Raw genomic sequence first — 20,094 nt, 5'->3', positions numbered from 1 at the left:
TTGACGTCCCCTGATTACACACTAATCCCACGCATTTTGTTTTTGACACCCACTAATGACTAATCCCATTCCCACTATCTCTGGGCTCTGATTCTCATATCTCCATCAAGGTTATCGCAACTCAACGTCATTTATTTGTATATTTCTTAAAATGCAAAGCCAAGTTCATTATTTTGGTATGCTGATTAATTAGCCGAATTTGGCCATGCTTAATTTTTAAAGAGCTATGGCGGGTTAATACAGTATGTCACATTGTGTTTGTAGTCACATTACGATGTAACGTATTAACTGCAAAACATAATGTCATATCATTTTATTTAGTTGTCCCTGCAAACTAAGTGCATGACAACTTCAAAGAAGACTTTCTCTTAAATAAAATAAGTAATAATGAATTTTTGAAGACCATTTTTAGTTAAGATTCCATTTTTATTTTTGATGGCCAGGTGCATTTACATGAAACACGAAGCAACGAATGTATAACACAAGATTATAGGTACTTCTAATAAAAGAACTCTAGCTAGCATAGGAACAAACGAAACTCTTAGTTGGCTAGATACTTAACGTGTTGTTTGTAGAAAAAAGTAAAGGTATATATATTCTATTATCCAAAACCTTCATCGATCTGCACATAAATGGTGACTATTGTCGTTTGGCCAGGTTAGAGAGTTTGTCATCAAACACATGTTTTATATGTCTTTTTTTTTGGTCTGAACCCAGTAGAATAATATTCTCATAACACGCCAAGCACTGGGATTTTGGATGCTAGGGTTTTCCAATTTGTTCTCCTTCTGGTCTTCTTTATCTTCTTCTTTCTGCTCCTTTCATTAAATAAAAAGTCAAAAACTGGAAGGAAAGCAAATGGATAAGAAAAGTCTTTCTCATTGGCGTTGAAGATAAAGGAAGCCAAATTTAGTCTACAATTAACGTTGCTCGTGTTAAATTAATCCTGGATGTTGCGTCACTGCCTTATCAGCACGACTTGCTTTATTCTTGTGAGTTATGATTCTTTATGATTCTAAAGGTTGTTGAAAAATATTACTGATGGATTAATCAAGTTAGATTTAAACGTGCCGGGCACCAACTAAAATCAATTCTGGAAATGTTTTCGTTCTAAATTATGATGCGAGTTCATAATCATGTTCTGGGAATGTCTTTTGGGCCCTGCATGCACTAAATGCAATGCTAGTGGGAATATATATAGTGCAATATTATTGTTTAATCTTTCTTCAAATTATTAGCTACTATGAACTTGATCTATATATAGTGGATAAGAAGTTATGATTACCTTCAATTTGAAGGACCAATTTGTTTTCTGACTGCAGTAGTGCAGTTTGAGATGACTTGAGTAATAGCTAGGAATTACAAACGCAAAAACATATGTACTTTGGTACATCTTAGAGTGCTTTAAGTAGTTCGTGAAAGTTTAAATATTTTAAGAGCGAAATAAGAAGATCATATCTTAATATTAATTTTTTTAAAAAAAAATTTAATAAATTTATTTATTTTCTCTAAATTTTGATTTATGAGCTCATTTAGAAATGTTATTGGGGGGATAATATTAAACTGGAAGCTACTTTTGTGAAAAATTTCATCCGAATTGATCACAACAACTTACATATATTACCATGTTAAGAAAATGCATGTTCTTCGGCAACTATACGGAAAAACTCCACTCAGTACTTTTACTTATGTTTCCAAGCAGCATTGCTCAGAATTTTGGTTTGTTTTAGTACTTCTTTTTTGGGTACGGCTATTGCCACCCTATCATTTTCTTAATTCACCCTACAAATATTTGAATTATTGAAAGACTATATTACCCAAGTGCAAAATGACTAATAAGTACATTAATTTTCTAAAATCCAAATATGTAAGAAAAAAATAAATATATAAGCAATTAATTAAACACAAAAACTACTTAATTTCTCATTGGATAACATTAATCTTTATATTCTCCACCCAAATTTGAATTTATAGAAAATTACACAGAAGTGTCATTTTAAAATTTTAATTAGCTATAAAGCCACCTAGTTTTTCTTGTACAACTAAGGCCACTTTCATCTTCAATTTATTTTGTACTTGACGATTTTGCCCATCTGCAAACAAAACAGTCTCTGTCTCTCTCTCTCTCCCCTTCCTATCCGTCACCACATACCTCTCTCTCTGTCTCTCCTTCCTCCCTCCCCGTAACCATAGACCTTTCTCTAGAGCTCACTTGGACCACCGGAGCTAACTGCCGCCGGGATAGAATGATCGAGCCTCTCCACAGTTTGAATTGGTCATCGGGCTACTGGAAGAGACTGATTGAGCCTCTCTACGGTTCGAATTCATCGTTCAATTTTCTGATGCGCCGGGCCGGAGGCGGTGTGCGTCACCGGAGGTAATGGCTTCATCGACAACGGTCGGGGTCTCCTCCATCTTCCTCCGTGACTGGATAGTCGTCATTGTCGTCTAGAAGATCTGGTATGCGAGCTCCAGTGTCGCAAAACCACTTGGCCTTATGGCTCCGGCGTCAGGTCCAATAACGACAGCGACGACATCATTTCTGCCTTCGAAGGTAACTCCAACCTCTTCTTGCAGCTTCGGCCTCGTTCCCACCGTCGGGATCTGAGATTGCGTATCTGAGCTCCGATTTGAATCCGTCGGGATCTGAGATTGCATATCTGAGCTCCAATCAGAGATTGCATACCTTGAGCTTCCGATCATCGAGCCCGGTGGCCAGGGGCTCAAATTCGAAGCCGAGTCGTTCTCCGACAAGCGGCTCTGATCTGGCGGCTAAGATCTGAAGCAGTCGATGCTTTCAAAGTCGTCGGCGGCGGCAGAATCGCCTGGTGGAGTGAAATGTTTGGGATTTTAGGGTTTTGATTATAATGTATAAGAACATTGATGGTTTTGATAGAAATGTTTGGTGAAATGGAGTAATGGAGTGATCTATATGCAAAAGTAGGAGTCTTCTTTTGAGTTTTGGTATAGAACAGATTGGATTTTTGATTCTTTAACTGGTGAGTGTTGAAACTGTTTCTAATTTTTAGTTGCAAAGATGGTATGCGCTGTGTTGTCTTATCATAGCGTAACGACAACATAAGGGTTTCAATTTGAGAATATATGTGTGTGCCTCCTTTAAAGTTGGGGCATGCATCAGATGGCCGTAGTAGGATTGTAATTTTGGTTTCTTAACTGGCTCTGGAAGCATATGTTTACCAGAGTTTGATTTGATTGGTTATAATTGCTGCTTGTAAGAGGTATTGTAGCTATAATTTGGAAGCCTTCGATATTTTAAATGTATAGTTGTTTTAATGTTTCATAAAAGTTTTTGTGTAGGTTGGTAATAGCTTTCTCAGTTGGTGATAGTAGATTCGTTAGTCTCTGGTAATAGTTTTTCAATCTTGCAAATAGATTTTGTTTTGCATGATAGTAGTTTTCCGTGTTGGTGTGAGTAGCTTTTAGTGATGATTAAAGTAGTTTTTGGTGCCGGTAAGAGTAGCTTTTTTGATATTGGTGGGAGTACTTTTTGTTGCTGGTGACAGTAGCTTTTATTTCTTGTGAGAGTAGTTTTTCTTGCTAGTGACAGTAGTCTTTGTTTCTGGTGAGAGTAGTTTTTGCTGCTGGTGATAGTAGCTTTTCTGGTGACAGTAGCTTTCTGATATTTGTGACAGTAGTTTTTGTTGTTGGTGTGAGTAGCTTTAAGTGTTGCTGAGTGTAGTTTTTGTTGCTGGTGACAGTAACTTTTGTTGCTGGTGACAGTAACTTTTGTTGCTGGTGACAGTAACTTTTGTTGCTGATGACAGTAGTTTTTGTGACCTCGCCGAAAAACTCATCAGAGTAGCTTTTGTTGCTGGTGACAGTAATTTTTGTTGTTGGTGGGAGCAGCTTTTAGTGTTGGTGATAGTAGTTTTTGTAACCTCACAGAAGGTCGTCGGAAATTTCATCAGAGTAGCTTTTGTTGGTGGTTACAGTAGCTTTTGTGATCTCGCCGGAGGTTGCTGTAAATCTCACCAGAGTAGCTTTTCTTGCTAGCGACAGTAGCTTTTGTGGTCACCGGAGTTCACTGGAAGTTGGCCGAAGACCCGTCGGAGTTGACCGGATGCCTCGCCGGAGAGGAGAGAGAGAATGATTGTTGACTTTTTACTCTAGTGGCATTTCTGTAAATATGTTAGTTTTTATATCTAAAATATAACACCCTTTTTAATCTAGTAGTCTTATGAGGGAAAAAACTAGTTGGTGGCCTTATGGCTAAAAAAACATTCAAATATGCACTTATATGTAATTAACCCTTGAATTTATTACTATTTTTTTGTTGCCTCCTCATCGTTAATTCATTATTCAATTCACAAAACCATTACCTTTAACTTCATCAAAATCTTTGCAATATTCTTTGTGAATACTGAAAGTAAAAATTTAAAACACGATGAAAAAAAATCAATCTCTTCTTCATTGATCATAGTTGTAAATTTACTAATCTTTTTACATAAATTGAAATAGAGAACATTGAAATTGAAAGAAAAAATTTTAAAAATGGGAGTAAATCAGATTACTATTAGGAAACTTTAATAAATTTTAATTTTTTTTATGAGTATAAATTAAATGAGAGATTTTCGCTACAAATATTTATTTTTTAATTGGATATGTCATATAAGGATATTCTTGGAAAGAGAAATGGGTTAAATAAGTATATTTAATAATTAAAATTAAAATGTAGGGTATAATGAGCAAGTAGGGTGAACAAAGAAAATGGTAGGGTGGCAATAGCCGCACCCTCTTCTTTTTTTTTTCTTTTTTTTTTTTTTTTTTCCTTCAGCTCATGTCTCAGGTGTAAAAGTGTTACGAATATATGTGGAGAAAAAAGTCATCATAAATTGAAAATTCAATTGCTGCAAACTTGTTGTTGTACGGTGGGGGTCATCATTTAGCCCGTGGATCAATGAGCTGAAGGACACCCGCCCGTCTCGTCAAGTAAAAATTTAGCCCGGCTTGCATTTAGGCCTACCAAAGCCTGGCCCATTGGTGTTGAGGGCCGGGCTTGGTTTAAGGGTTTGAAGCCCGGCCCGGCCCGTTAAAGACCCGAAGAAGCTCGTCCAGCCCAGCCCATAAGCCCGCAAATTAAATACTATACTCTATGTGGGGACAAGGTATGGTACTGTGATGTTTATCATACACTCATTTTACATATATTTGAACAAAAATTACAATTTATTTGAATCAAAATTACAATATTGAGAACAGAGTTACTATATTCATTTACACTATTTACATATAATTAATAAAAAATTACAACATTGACAACAAATTTTTTTATAAACTTGTAACAAGGTCGTAGGTGGTGTAATTACCATTAATAGAACTAAGATACATAAAATAGGACTTAACGTTACCACTCTGACAATTATAAATGTGTGTATGACATACATGTATGTATTATAGAATTTTCACTCTATGTGTAGTTAATTTTATACATATACATATATATATATATATATATATATATATATATATATATATATATATATATATATATATAAGAAGAAAAATGGACCTGTTGAGGAGAGAGAAGAGCGCGACTTCTGCATAGGTTTTGTCAAATTTTCTCTCGTCCGGCGGCGCTCTAGCTTCAATGCTGGCTCTGCCTCGCCAACGTTGTGATGCAGCCGGACATGTATTGATGGTTATGCTTCTTTCGGCTTTGGGGCTGGCTGTATTCGGGTTTGCTAGTGATAATCAGTAAGGTCTGGTTTGTCGTTTCTCTACACTGAGCGACCGTAGGCACAGAATAAAAAACGATGCCAGTGCGGGCTGGTGATCTAGGCGGTGACGGGGTAGGGGCGATGGCGTCTTAGAAGGGGTTTCTGGTGGTGGCTTGAAGGATGGAATCCATCGTTTGGATCCGGATCTAGCTGTTATTGGTGTTCTCTCTATGGTGGTGGTCTTCCTTGAGGGGGGCAGCAATTACTCAATCATGGTGAGCCGTGGTGGTGGATCACCGTTGTGTGCGTGCAGCAGGTGCACAGGGAAGTGGAGGTTGGGCAAGGCCAGGCTGGTTGGGCCTTGGTTATTGCCTTCTTTTGGGCCAGTTGGACTGCTGCATGAGTTTATTTCTTGGTTTTTTTTTTTTTTTTTTTCAATAAGTTCTTTTTTGGGAGGTAGTGGGCTCTAGCCTAGTCTAGGCATTTTATTATGTTAGTTTTATCTAGTTTGTTAGTTTGGTGACAACCCTCGGTCATTTTAGCTCGATTGGGTTTATCTTCTCTATGCTAGTTGAAGTTTCTCCAGGAGCCTTTGTACCACAATGGCGAGGTCGGCGTTTGGAGTCAGGTAGAATAGATTGCCTATGAGGCAAGATGTTTTTGTTAGTGTAGACTACTTTGAGCTACTAATGTCAAAATAGAGCAGTCTTCCTTGTACTATTCTTTGCCCATGAACCAGGGCCACATTAATTTATGTGCTCTTTATCTCAAAAAAAAAAAATTATATACATATTATATAAAGAGTTAATTCATTTCAAATCCAAAATTGATGTCATATATTAGATGTAATCCACATGTATTTTTTTGCTAATTGCGGTCCAATTGACTCACCTGCCACATATGACTACTTTCCTTTTTTTGCATGTTGACTCAAGAGAGGTATTGATGATATATTTTGTCATCCTATTCTACCCTTAATATTAAATTCCTTGAATGATGATTTTTTTTATATCACAATTTATTATAATGGTGCATTTAAAATTTTGTCAACTCATTATTATTGGAAGTTCCTAGAACGACTCCTTATACATAATATTACTTTGTGTATTCTTCTCCTGTTCATTTTGTATTTTCTCCTCTCATATTGTTCCTCTCATCAGGGGCGGCCCTCAGGTAGTGCAAGTGGTGCGGCCGCACTAGGCCTCCAATCTCAGGAGGCCTCAGATCTCAGAATATGTGTATATAACATATATTAACAAAAAATATCAAACAACTTTATGATTCGCGAAGTAGTCCAGTTGGCCAAGTCACTGTCCATTTTTCACCCATGACCTGTGTTCGATCTGTAGTAATCTCTCTTTTATTTATGTTTTTTTTTATTTTTTTGCTTTTCCTTTTTACATTCTCATGTCTTTTCATTTCTTTTTCGGCTAATTTTCCTATCATTATGTTCAATCTTGATTATTACAGAATCATATTATTTTTCATTCTTATATATTATTTTTATTTGCCTTGTTATATTAATTTGACCAAGTTTTTATAATATATTTTTTTATGTTGGAATTAGTAAGGCCTCATTTAGATTTTTGCTCCAGGCCTCCACAACTTCAGGACCGGCCCTGCCTCTCATCTTCTTGATCTACTTTTTTTTTTTTTTTTTTACCCTTTTAGGGTCAAGAAAATTGTTCTTATATGGTAGATGTATGTTGTAGAATATACGTGGAATAAAAAAGAAGTACTAATCATCTCTCATCTCTTGTATTACTCATGTATTGGTATGTATGTTGTGGAATATACGTGGAAGAAAAAAGAATTACTAATCATCTCTCATCTCTTGTATTACTCATGTATTGGTTTGATTGCAAGTGTTTCATGTTAGATTGAATATTACTTAATTTACCTTTAGTATAGATTCAATCAAGGCTTTTGTTGCATACCTCGACTATATATAGAACCATTTATAATATAGATTACCTTCATTGTAAACTCAAGTAGCAATTTTAATCTCAGACTTATATAGCTACTATAAAGGTAAGATTTTGGGTATTTTTTCAAGACAAGATGCATGCATGCTTGTATTTCTTTTAATTGGTAATATTCTACCTTCTATAGATTCTTTTACACATTAATATGCGTAAGAAAAAGGTAAGATATTTATGAGGTTTTTTAAAGGGAGCACATCACGTACATCTTAATTGTAGGTACACAAAATGCAATTGTCAATGAGTTAAGTTTACCTTTAAATTAGGAACAAACAAGATTAATGGTAAAGTTCAATCTAGAGTGATTTTGGATTGCAGCAAATATTGTGGGTTGCTGATAGGTCTATTAATAGTGATATGATGTGATCAAGTTGTTTCCTTTCATGTAGGTATGTTATATTGTTATGATATGCTTTCTTTTGTCCGAAAATGTTTTACATGTTGTTTTGATACTTTAGGTAGATTTAGTTCAAATTCAAAAGTTCAACTTTGGAGTAACATATGCAAAAATTAGGGGATTTTAATCTGTTTCATTTATTTGCCTGAAAAGGTAAAATAGACAAATAATAATAGTCAAAGAATCACAATTAAAAGCAAAAAAATGGATGGACTACATCCAATTATCACCTGACAAATTAGATTTGGAATCAAAAACCTCTTATATAAATTAGACAAACATTTTTTTTTTTTTTTTTTTTGAAATAGAAGTTGAATTCATTAGATCAACAGCAAATAGGCTGAAGTCTACCAAAACTTACATAAGAAATCCGGTAAAAACCGGAGTAACCTACCTAAGCTAAAGCAAACTTTTAAAGATCACTGGGTCGCTCACATTTAAGCGAGCCTATACAAGAATGAAAAAACCTCGCCTCCTACGGAAAGAAATCATTCAACTAGCCCTCACTTGCCAATCACGCAATTGTGGTACAAACAAGAGACTAGAAACGTCATAGAAGACTCATAGAAGTTAATCCAACCTCACACAGGCTCAAACCCTAATATATTAGGGCCCCAATTGTCTGGACCCGAGCCCAAGCCCATAGGCCCAAGCCCAAGTCCAAGTCCAGTCTTGTCTTGCAGAAATAAATCTTGTTGCAGAAATAAAATCAAATAGGCCCATCAGCCCAAGATTGAGCCCAGGCCCCTGCCCCATCCGCCCAAGATTGATCCCAGGCCCAAAGACCCAGGCCCAACCCCAAGCAAACAGAGGAGGAGCCGCTCTACACCGCTGCTCCTTCGCTGGCATGTCCTCCGGCGGCCAACCCTTGGCCCACCACATCGGAAGTGCACCAACTCGCCGAACCCGCCGCCTTGCCTCGACTAGATCAACCGCGTCCTCACCACCAGTGATCTCGATCGAGCTTGACGCTGCCCCAAAGGCCGAAGCCTCCCTTGCAGCGAATTCCGATCACCACCAACTGATGATCAACGCCGATCCAAACCCAGCTGCCGGATCTTCACACCAACCCAACCAGAGATGGAACACTGACACTTGATCCCAGCGCCGATCTGCTACACCAAAGTCTCGATCGAAACCCGACCTCGATCTGTTACACCCCGCAACCCTTGAAGAAACGGTGAGGGGAAGGTACTCGACGACAAGCGTCGCTGCGCAGGTCGGGATCCGGGAGGATGGCGCCGCCGCTGTGAACTCAAAACCCTAGGAGAGGCAGGGTTTCGCTTTCGCTATAAATTAGACAAACATATTCTCAAAAAAAAAAAAAATTAGACAAACATGTATGCATATATACACACCCACGTGTGTGTGTGTGTGGTAAAACATATATATAGAAATTAAATCATAACCTCAGCCCGCTACCTTTGTCATCTTCCTTTGCAGCAATCTCTTTTTAACCTCTTCCACAGTTCCACTGATTCAATTTTTTGCAAGTTTTCTTAATAATTTGATGGAACCGCAATTTTCTTCTTCTTCTTCTTCTTCTTCTCTTCTTCTTCTTCTTCTTCTTCTTTCCTTTTTTTTTTTTTTTTTTGTTTATAACTCCTCAATGGAGATGATCATTACTACAATTTTCCCCGTTATATAATCTATATATAGATCATCATAATTGTACTTCTGCCTACTATACTAGAAAGCCATACGGTAGAGGTTTGGGTGCTTTAAGAAGATAGGGAGGAAAACATATGAGAAAAATGGAGGTGTGGGTAGATTTGTGGCATTTTTTTAAATTCTTTATTTAATTATTCTCCTTTTTATTTTAGGTCAATTTTTTTCTTAAGTTTTTCTAAGGTTTAAGGGAAAAACTGAAACTTTATGGGTTAAAAAGAAAATATAAGGTGAACTGAGGATCTGATAAGGTGAAAATAGCTGCACCCAAAGTAGAAATGTCTAGTCGGCTCGCGGAGAAAGAAAAAAATAAAAAAAGATCTCAGGTTAGAACTACAATACATACCATATAGACACATTGCAAAATAATTTCATATTCATTTATCTTTTCTTATATATGTTAAAAAATTTGAACTTTGAACCTTATTCAAAATGATATTCTAACTTAATTAGAATTAAAACTCGAAACTCATTCGTCGACATGGTTATTACACACTACCATGGATTCAACCAGTCACTGTCATATATTCTCAAAAAGATAAAATAAATAAATAACCAGTAGCTGTAGACAAAAAATCCGACGAACAATTATATGCGACTGATCGAACAGCCTCAAACCCAGTAATCGATCCTCTGATACCAATAATATATGTGGTGATATTTAACATAAGAGTATTATATATCCATCTCAATCTGTGACAAAGTAAGGTTAAAAGCTGTAACGGAAAACCCTTAATATATATATATATATATATATATATATATATATATATATATATATATATATATATATATATATATATATATTGGACCACAGATTGTTCTCTACGTAAAGGTCAGTCCATGGGCATTTCAACTTGTGTATCATTCGTATTTGCTAGCATATACGTAAGGTCTTAACTCATATTCGTTTAGATTCTTGACGTCTGTGGTGACTATTTGTTTATGTAGATCAGGTCAGGATATATTTTTCCAGGAAATATCGTAATGTGTACGAACTGTGATCGACCATGAATCTAGCTAAGTTGATTATTTACTTATTTTATGTATTATATCCTTCAATAGTATCCCCAGTTAACAATTGGATTTAGGGTTTAAAAATTTGTTGATATTTTTGGGGATGCGTTGACCGAAATAACCATTTGAAAAAATGTGAAAAGAAGTCAAGTTAGAACTTGCTTGCCAAATTAGCATCTTTCACACTTCCCTTTTATTTGCATGTTTTGAAAAGTGAGGAATGCTAGCTACCTTTCCCATTTACCTTTCCCTTCCAACCTTCCCCACTCATCAACTGCCACATGTATTTTGACAACACCCAAACCTATGACATTAATGTTTTGAAAATCCAACATACCTTTTACCAAATTTGCCCTTAATTAATGCAAAAACTTTGTAATTTCTTTCTATTTTCTATTTTCCAGTTTTTCTTTCTCATCTCTCTCACAGTGCTGAACGATTTCATCCTCTTCCCCTTGTTTTCTTTTGATCATTTCAAACCCAGAATTCCAAATCATCATACCACATGATCGAAGAAAAGATAGTTGATAAATAATATATCAAACTCTCTTTATCATCCATATTAAATCCACAATCCAATTCAAACGAAAAGGCTTAACAACAATGAAGCAGAGAAAAAAAATGAGGATTTCTGGGTTTTCATGTTGCAACTCTCTCTCTCTGTTTGTGTTTTTTTTTTTAATCATTCTCAAAGTTTGGTTACTGGGTTCTGAAATATGTAAGGCAAAACTAAAAGTCGTTTAAATTGAATTTTTTGGGAAGTAGTCTGACTTAGTGATGATCTAATCTCTAAAAAACCTCAAAAATTGTCGTTTTTCATTTTTTTTTTTTTTTGAGAAAAGTCTAATCCATGAAGTGGGTTTTCTCCAAAAACAAGCTAGAACATCGATATGGATTTTACATTCAATTAGCATGATTAGTGTAGAGATTGATACTGATTAATTTAAAATTTGAACTTCCATGAAGGAAAAAAAAAACAACAAAAAGGAGAAGAAATCGTTCAGCAGAGAGATAAGAAGGAAAAGTAGAAGAGACGTTCAGGAAGAGAGAAGAGAGAGAGAGAGAGAGAGAGAGAGAGAGGGGGGGGGGGGAGAGAGAGAGAGAATTGAAATTAATAACAATTAAAAATTAAAAATATATTTTGCTTTAATTAGGGGCAAATTTGGTTAAAAGTATGTTGGATTTTCAAAACATTAATGTCATAGGTTTGGGTGTTGTCAAAATACATGTGGCAGTTGATGAGTGGTCGTTGGAAAGGAAAAGTAATTGGAGAAGGTTGCTAGCATTCCTTTTGAAAAGTATATATATAGGATGCGAGATTTACTCAAAAGAGCTGTTTTAATTTATGGATGCACGTCGGAGAGTTTAGCATTGCAAAAAAAGAGTATTACGAATTGGTAGCATCTTTCTAACGTTGATATATATATATGTGACATTCCTTTCAAAAAAAAATATATATATGTGTGACATTAAAAAACATAATTACACTAAAAAATTGTTTAATTAGATCCATTTAAGACAAGTAGTCAAATATCTAAATCTTTATACTTATTTTTCACACCAACCTGAATAAGAGTTGTTTGTGGGTTGCTGACAATCCTCATTGAGTTTGGGCAACCTTTGACCCTAGGATCTAAGAGTTTGCTTAATAAAATGTGAGCAAATTAATCAAGACCAACTCATCACTCCATGAGCCAATCGTATAACTAATAATTTTATTACCTTAGTTTCAAGGCTACAATATATACTAGGAATTAACAAACATCTTGTTATCATACACTTGAAATAAAAGCATAATGGATGAATCCCCTATTCAGTTTCATAGCTCAATAGAACTTTAAAAGGACATATCTTACCTTCTTGAATAGGCTGGCTTATAATAGTGATAGAAAGCTAAACACATGGCTCCGTTATCCATATACATTTCTCACGGAATTTACCTATCATATAACATGCATGTTACCAGATCCAAATACAAGAAATGAAACTAAGAAGATACTTATATTATTATTAACCAAGCACCTGCCATAACTTTGGAAAACAATGTCGATTTTCTTATTCTATTTGAAAACACATCAAAATTGAACTAGAACGTCTACATGTTTGGTAAAGAGTAAAATACAATTGGCTAGTTTTGGGTCTTATCATCCTAAAACTAGATTGACTAGAATACTAGTCAAAAACCCCTAAACCTTGAAATTGAAATTGAATCTTCGCCGAAAATTCCTAAACGCACGGTTTAATTATCCTTACAAAAATGTGTACTATATTGACTACAAGACTCGCCAGCCACCCCCACGCTACATCCCACACCACGTGGCGGAATCCCAACGGTGGTACCCCACCACAGGATCCGATTCGTACCTCGTGCTCCCGTCGTCGTCTCTATATATAGAGCCCCCCAGTCCTCAGCTCATAACCCATTCACAAATTCCAACGCCCTCCTCCTCCTCTCTTCCTCTCTCGTCTTTTCAATTTTCCGTCAAAAGAAAATCAGAGTTTGCCTTCAACATCCGGCGACATGGCCGGAGGTTTCTCGACCGGCACAGCCGGCAGTGAATTCGAGGCGAAGATCACCCCTATCGTCATCATCTCATGCATAATGGCGGCCACCGGAGGCCTCATGTTCGGCTACGACGTCGGCGTTTCAGGTATAAAATCCTAATCTCTCTCTCTCTTTCTCTCACAGAGACGGGAGACCGCTTCGTCTCTTCAACATTACATTATGTGTTTCGTTGAGCTTAGCCTGGTTAGATCTAGCTCGCCGGTTTAGCTTCTCCGGCGAATGAGCTTTCACTGTTTGGTTAGGGTTATAGAAGATCTTGCCGACGTTTTTGATTTGCTTTGGAGTAATTAATTAATACATGTTTTTCTTTCTTTTTAGTAAACAAAGCGCTAAAAGTGAGTTTAGTCAATGCCTGTGAAAGCAACACTAAAAAGTTTCTATTATTGTAATCATATATAATTATCCATTAGTATTTTTAATTATCAATTAATCGAAACTAATTTCAGATTATAATGTTTTTTGGAAGATTTATTCGTTTCTGAATTTTGCCTAAATATACACGAAATGAAATTTGATTCACAAAAAAGAGGGAGATTTTTTTTTTTTTTTTTTATCGAAAAAAAAAGAGGAGGGAATTTTTGTTGTTGCGCCCGCCAAGGGAATTTTCATGGCCATGTGCTTTGATTTCCAATGTTATGTTTTTGCAAATTACCTTTATAGCCTTGCTGCAGTAGGGGACCCTAATATTGTTGATGGTGAATTTGATGCAGGTGGAGTTACATCGATGGATCCTTTCTTGAAGAAGTTCTTCCCAGTTGTTTATAGGAATAAACAGAACCCAAACATCGATAGCAATTACTGCAAATATGATAACCAAGGCCTGCAGTTGTTCACATCTTCACTCTACCTGGCTGGTTTAACCTCGACGTTCGTCGCTTCCTACACCACCAGAAACTTTGGGAGGAGACCCTCTATGCTTATTGCCGGGTGTTTCTTCATAGTTGGAACAATTCTTAATGCTGCAGCTCAAGATCTTGCCATGCTCATCATTGGGAGGATCTCACTTGGTTGTGGAGTTGGTTTTGCCAATCAGGTAACTTTTTTGAACTTGTTCCAGTACGTAATTAATTATGCATTCACATGTTACCAAATACAAATCCTGTGATCTGGGTAATTTAGTTTCTGAGGGAGACAAGTGTGGTGTGAGCTTAAGATTCGCTATTAGACTTGTCTCTTGCAATATAGACACCGTATCATATTTGGGTCCATCCTATTACTATCATAATGCTACTTTGGATTGTTATGTGGATGATATTAACATTTTCTAGGCACTGACTAGACACCTTAGTTTGTTATAAAAGTCAAAACACGAGTTGTTTAATTCTATCAAAATATCATAGCAAAAATACTATTTTTTTGACTTTGCAAAATGTTTGGGGCCATAGCCATGGTCACAGAACACCATGGAGGACCAACATCCTGTGGGATACTGGTGGGTCTATGCGCTTAGATTGGAAGAGAAGCAAGCCCAAGATCAAATCACAGGCCATGGCTTTCTTTTTTTCCTAAGCTTATGCGTCATACTTTTTGGTTAGAAAGGCTCAAGTCACAATCTTCCAGTTGTTTTTCAGTTTTTCCAACTTTTGTGCTTTTAGGTATATTCTTGTGTTTAACGTTTGTACATCCATGCGGTGAGACCTTTTACTATTAGGATAAACATGACATCATAGATAGTGATTTGTGGCCTGGAGTATTCTGAAGAGGCCGCCTCACCTAATTACTTTGCATCTTATTGCTTTTCGAATCATTTTCCTTCCAAAAAAGTCGTGAAGTTTTTGTGAGAAAACGTGAATCCAGAGACCTTTCTTGTTCCAATTTTTCTACTTTATTCCATCATTGTGTGGTGTACATGTTGGACTAGCTTGTTTATCTTATCTCTTTGTAATTACTAGGACATTAAATTCAACCTCCTATGTAAGAACTTAGAATGGTAGTTACTAGATGAATATAAAAAAGCACCCTCGAGGCACTATGCATGTGATCCCAAGTTGATTCTGTTGGGTGACATTGTCTTTATGTGCAACAAATAACTTGTCTAATATGCAAACTTGAACTTAATTAATCCAACATAGTATTCATCTGCTTTGCTTGGTCTGTAATCTTTCAATTTTCATTTACTTACAGGCTGTACCTCTGTTCCTTTCGGAAATTGCACCTACAAGAATACGTGGGGGACTAAACATACTCTTCCAGCTCAATATCACCATTGGCATTCTGTTTGCAAACCTCGTTAACTATGGCACCAATAAGTGAGTTACTTCTCCCATTTTACTTGTTCAATGTTTGTTTAAGCACTGAAACCTATAGGAACAACTAGCAAGTAAAATAATTCCTTTGGCATCATACTATATTACTTGCAATGAAAGAATTATTGGTTCCAAAATAGTGAAATAGAGAACCATGTATTTTAAGTTGGAAGACAATTTTTACTCAAAATAATGTGGAAGCAGAGTACACCTGTTCAATTTTCCAAAGAAAATAGCACAGGTGTTAGTTGATAATTAGATGCTTAAGGTTGAGATTGAATAAGAATACATGTGTAAGATTTTTAGTATCAAGCCTTTAATTAATTAGTATCATAAAGTCCACAATTGGGCCCATAAAATAGACTGTCGAATCAATATACTGTTAACTAATGTTAGAGTCCCTAATTGTGTGTGTGTGTGTTTTGGGGGGGGGGGTGGTTCTATTAAACTATGCATTTGCACTCAGATAGGTCACAATAGGATAATGAAGGCTGGATATTAATTAGTAGAGACGTGTCTTTTCAGCTCTCAGATGGTTAGATCAGCTTTCCCCTTATTTTATTCTGTTCAGATGGCTTAAACATCTCTAACTTGTCATCTATTGAGTCAATCTCTGAAGGTCAACACTTTCATAGATCGAAAGCTGTTCATTTTTACATAGGCCATTCAAGTGCTCATCCATAGATTAACTCTAAAATAGTCTATTGATTCGATAGTCTATTTTAATAAATCAACTCGTTTAGTATTTGACTGCAGATTAATTCAATTAAAAAGTTCATAGTACATATTGTGAACAACTTTTAAATCATTTCAATAGATGGTGTGGAACTTCTTTAACCAAAACTGTCTAGTTACTGATTTACCCTGTCTACTCAGGGCTTTGCCTGGGAGCAGAATTTGTATGTTAACTTTCACACAACAAAATACGGATTTTGAATTCAGATGTACTTTCTATTAGTAAAGCTGAAACATTTGATATTTTCTTACAAAAAAAAAAAAAAAAAGCTTGTGCTTTGTACCATAAAAAGGATGTCATTCAATCTTTTGCTCTGCCTCTGAATGCTGGCTCTGTTGCTGACTGTCTATAATGAATCACTTGCAATAACAGAATCTCAGGAGGATGGGGATGGAGGCTATCATTGGGTTTGGCTGGTCTTCCCGCCGGTCTCCTTACCTTGGGGGCCCTCTTTGTGGTGGAAACACCTAACAGTCTTGTAGAGCGTGGTCTCTTAGAAGAAGGAAAATCTGTACTTAGAAGGATTAGGGGCATTGACAACGTTGAACCTGAGTTCTTGGAACTTGTTGAGGCTAGTCGCGTGGCTAAAGAAGTGAAGCATCCTTTCAGAAATCTCCTAAAGCGTAGGAATCGCCCCCAGCTAGTCATTGCAATAGCCTTGCAGGTTAGTAATCTCATAGGCATTCTATCTTTCCTAAAGCTGAATTCAAAAATCCAATTAGTACTAGTATCCTGATGTCTTTGCTTTATTGATTTTTGATGCAGATCTTTCAACAACTTACTGGAATCAATGCCATTATGTTTTACGCGCCAGTTTTGTTTGACACATTGGGATTTGGCAGCGACGCTGCTCTATACTCAGCTGTTATAACAGGAGCTGTCAATGTTCTCTCCACTGTTGTATCCATCTACTCAGTTGACAAAGTGGGTCGTCGCATGCTCTTACTCGAAGCTGGGGTTCAAATGTTCCTGGCTCAAGTGGTTATAGCTGTAATACTGGGAATCAAGGTCAAGGATCACAATGATGACCTTCAGAAAGGCTTTGCAATCATGGTGGTGATTATGATCTGCACCTTCGTATCTGCCTTTGCCTGGTCTTGGGGACCTCTAGGTTGGCTGATACCAAGTGAGACATTCCCACTGGAGACCAGATCAGCTGGGCAAAGTGTGACCGTCTGCACCAACTTGCTCTTCACTTTTGTGATAGCACAGGCCTTCCTCTCTATGCTTTGCCACTTCAAGTGGGGCATCTTCCTTTTCTTCGCGAGCTGGGTCCTGGTCATGTCAGCCTTCGTGCTATTCCTGGTCCCGGAGACAAAGAACATCCCGATTGAAGAAATGACAGAGAAGGTCTGGAGGCAGCATTGGTTGTGGAAGAAGTACATTGATGCTGACTACCACACTGAAGGAGCCAAAATTGATGGTACTGACGCCGCAAAGAAAAATGGACATTCTAATGGATTTGATCCCGTTACTCAGTTGTAGATTTTGAAGAAGCTTCAGGGTTCTGTCTGCACTAAGTAGTAAATACGTCGTTTAGATATGAACATCATATATATATCTATTGCTCTTTACATTTCTGCAAGTCACTGGGAGGACCGTACGTGTTGTTGAAAAGCTTTATGAGTTGGATTTGCCCTTATCTGTATCAGGAGTTTATTACAAGAGAAAATTGTTTTGCTTAGAATCATTGTTATTGTTCATTGGCAGTAGCTTCTACTAATATATAAGATTCTTTACGACTTTCTTTTCAATTTTGGGTTATGTGACTTCTGTCTATGTACTCCCTAATGTGGAGGATCATTTTATAATGAAGTAAATTAGAATCACTTATCCGAAATGTTATGATGTGGTTATCAAAACATGTTAATTGACTCCTGCAATATCAACTAGCTAGTTGTGATTCTAATGACAATTCTGATCTACAATGTTGAATGAGGTCCCATGATTCATTACGTCTCCAAAAAACAACCTCATCGTGGTTATATTAGTAGTTTAATATGTTTACCTCTGGCAATTTTGTTTGTATTATTTTAAGAGAAGCACATGCCATTTTAAGGGCCACGTAAATGATATTGTTTAGTAAAAGGCAAAAAAATCTGTACTCAAACGCATGACTCCGGCGCTCTAGAGTTGTTATGATGCTATCTCTTGCTATTAGAAGTGTCTTTTTTTTTTTTTTTTTGGTCAGAGACAGGCTGGTACAGCCGTAGGGTTGTATTGTACGTACTACTTAATTGTAATCTTTCATTCATCAAATGTCTTTCATTATAAAAAAAAAAAATAATAATCATAAAAACAAGAAGAAGAAAAAGATAACATTGCTCAAAGGTCACATATCCAAAAGCTAAAAAAGGAAAATAAAACTTAATTTAGAACTCACCCTAATTTCAAAAGCAATGCTTCCAATGCAAGAAATCACAATCCAAACAACATAAAGAAATCAAAAGATAATCATAGTTTAGGAGCAGAGCGCTAGGGTTTGGGAGCATCGCCCCACACGGGGTCGAAGGCGCTTGCAATTTCTCCATTTTAGTGGACCTTCTTCCAGACTTCAGCCTAATCTTCCTTAGCCTTATCAGGTTTACTGGCGGAGGGGTTATTTCGAGGCTCGATGGCATGGTGGTTCTCGGTCGCAATGAAGTGCCATTCACGGTTATGGAGCAGTGGTGGTGGAGGAGAGGATCCTTGGATACTGGATTAAGATCGGGTCGGTTTCATAGGGGGTGGCGTTGGGGCTGGTATGGTGGTGCGATGTCGTGGTGGTCTGTAGTGCGGCCTGGCTTCGGGATATCAGTTTGGAATTAGGCTGGCGCCCTCCTTTTTTTCGAATAACTAAAACGAATTAAAAAATTAGGATTTATTATTATTTTTTTAATTAAAGAAATAATTGCATCAAAGTCGGCAAGGTGATCTGGGCCTGGTTATGAGTTTGAGGACTAGTGGCGTTCATGCTGGTGGAGGCAAAGCTGGTGGCGACGAGTCTAAAGCTAATGGGACTTCATTGGGTTGACCCTAGCAATTTTAGTTTGGTTTGGGACTTCTTTTGCTCCTGGGCTTCAAGTCTTAGGGTTTTGGATTTAGGGTTGTGCCTTAGTCTGTTTAGGGCCTAATCTAGGGTTTGCACTTTTTTATTTTAGATTCTTTTAGTTGGTATTGGTGACTGAAACTCTAGTGATTTCTTTCCTTTTGGGCCAGGAGTCGGCAGAGTTTTGAGATATGTCGCCAAAAGTACCTTCACTTTCTATGCTTGTTTGAAATCCATAGATAGTGCAAGGTAATTTCGGATGTGCGTCAATGTTTTGTGAAGAAGGTTGAATTGACGACTCTTTTTGACAACCTTACAGGGTAGGTTGTTATGTGTCATTTCACTGATTTATAAGTCGACATATTCTCTCAAAAAAAAGAAAAAGGAAAAGATAATCATATTTTTTTTCTTCTTTTTTTTTGTTATCTTTGTCAAATCCAAATTTGATAGAATCCGAACAAGACATTATTCAATGAGTCATACTTAAAAGCATCATCTCGCTCTCTACATTTAAAAATCATATAGGTAAAAGTTAAAATGCAGAGTCACTTAGGAGTTGGTGTAACTGCTAATATATAAACAAAAACGAAACATGCTCTCCAAAATAACTAAGAGCATCTTCTTCTTGTTTTTTTTTTTTTTTGGGAAAGGAGGTCAGAATTTTTATTGAACTTTTGAAGGAATTACATAGAAGTAGCGTCAGCTGCTAGTGCAGCAAGCAAAACGAGGGAGAAGGAGAAAAATAAAAATGTTCCTATGCTTCAGAATTAACGTGT

General features: G+C 36.7%; 1 protein-coding gene across 1 annotated transcript; it reads left to right on the top strand.

Annotated features, from left to right (window-relative positions):
* The first annotated feature begins 13,143 nt into the window (after positions 1-13,143).
* Positions 13,144-18,044, top strand: LOC133710144 (sugar transport protein 13-like). Its single transcript, XM_062136152.1, has 5 exons — positions 13,144-13,393; positions 14,019-14,341; positions 15,433-15,557; positions 16,663-16,954; positions 17,056-18,044. The coding sequence occupies exons 1-5, from the start codon at positions 13,264-13,266 to the stop codon at positions 17,773-17,775; spliced, it is 1,590 nt and encodes a 529-aa protein (XP_061992136.1). The 5' UTR covers positions 13,144-13,263; the 3' UTR covers positions 17,776-18,044.
* The last annotated feature ends 2,050 nt before the right edge of the window (positions 18,045-20,094 follow it).

This window comes from Rosa rugosa, chromosome 5, assembly GCF_958449725.1.
Source record: "Rosa rugosa chromosome 5, drRosRugo1.1, whole genome shotgun sequence".
NCBI lineage: Eukaryota > Viridiplantae > Streptophyta > Magnoliopsida > Rosales > Rosaceae > Rosa > Rosa rugosa.
The sequence above is the reverse complement of the archived record's forward strand: the minus strand, read 5'-3'. Positions and strand labels throughout refer to the sequence as shown.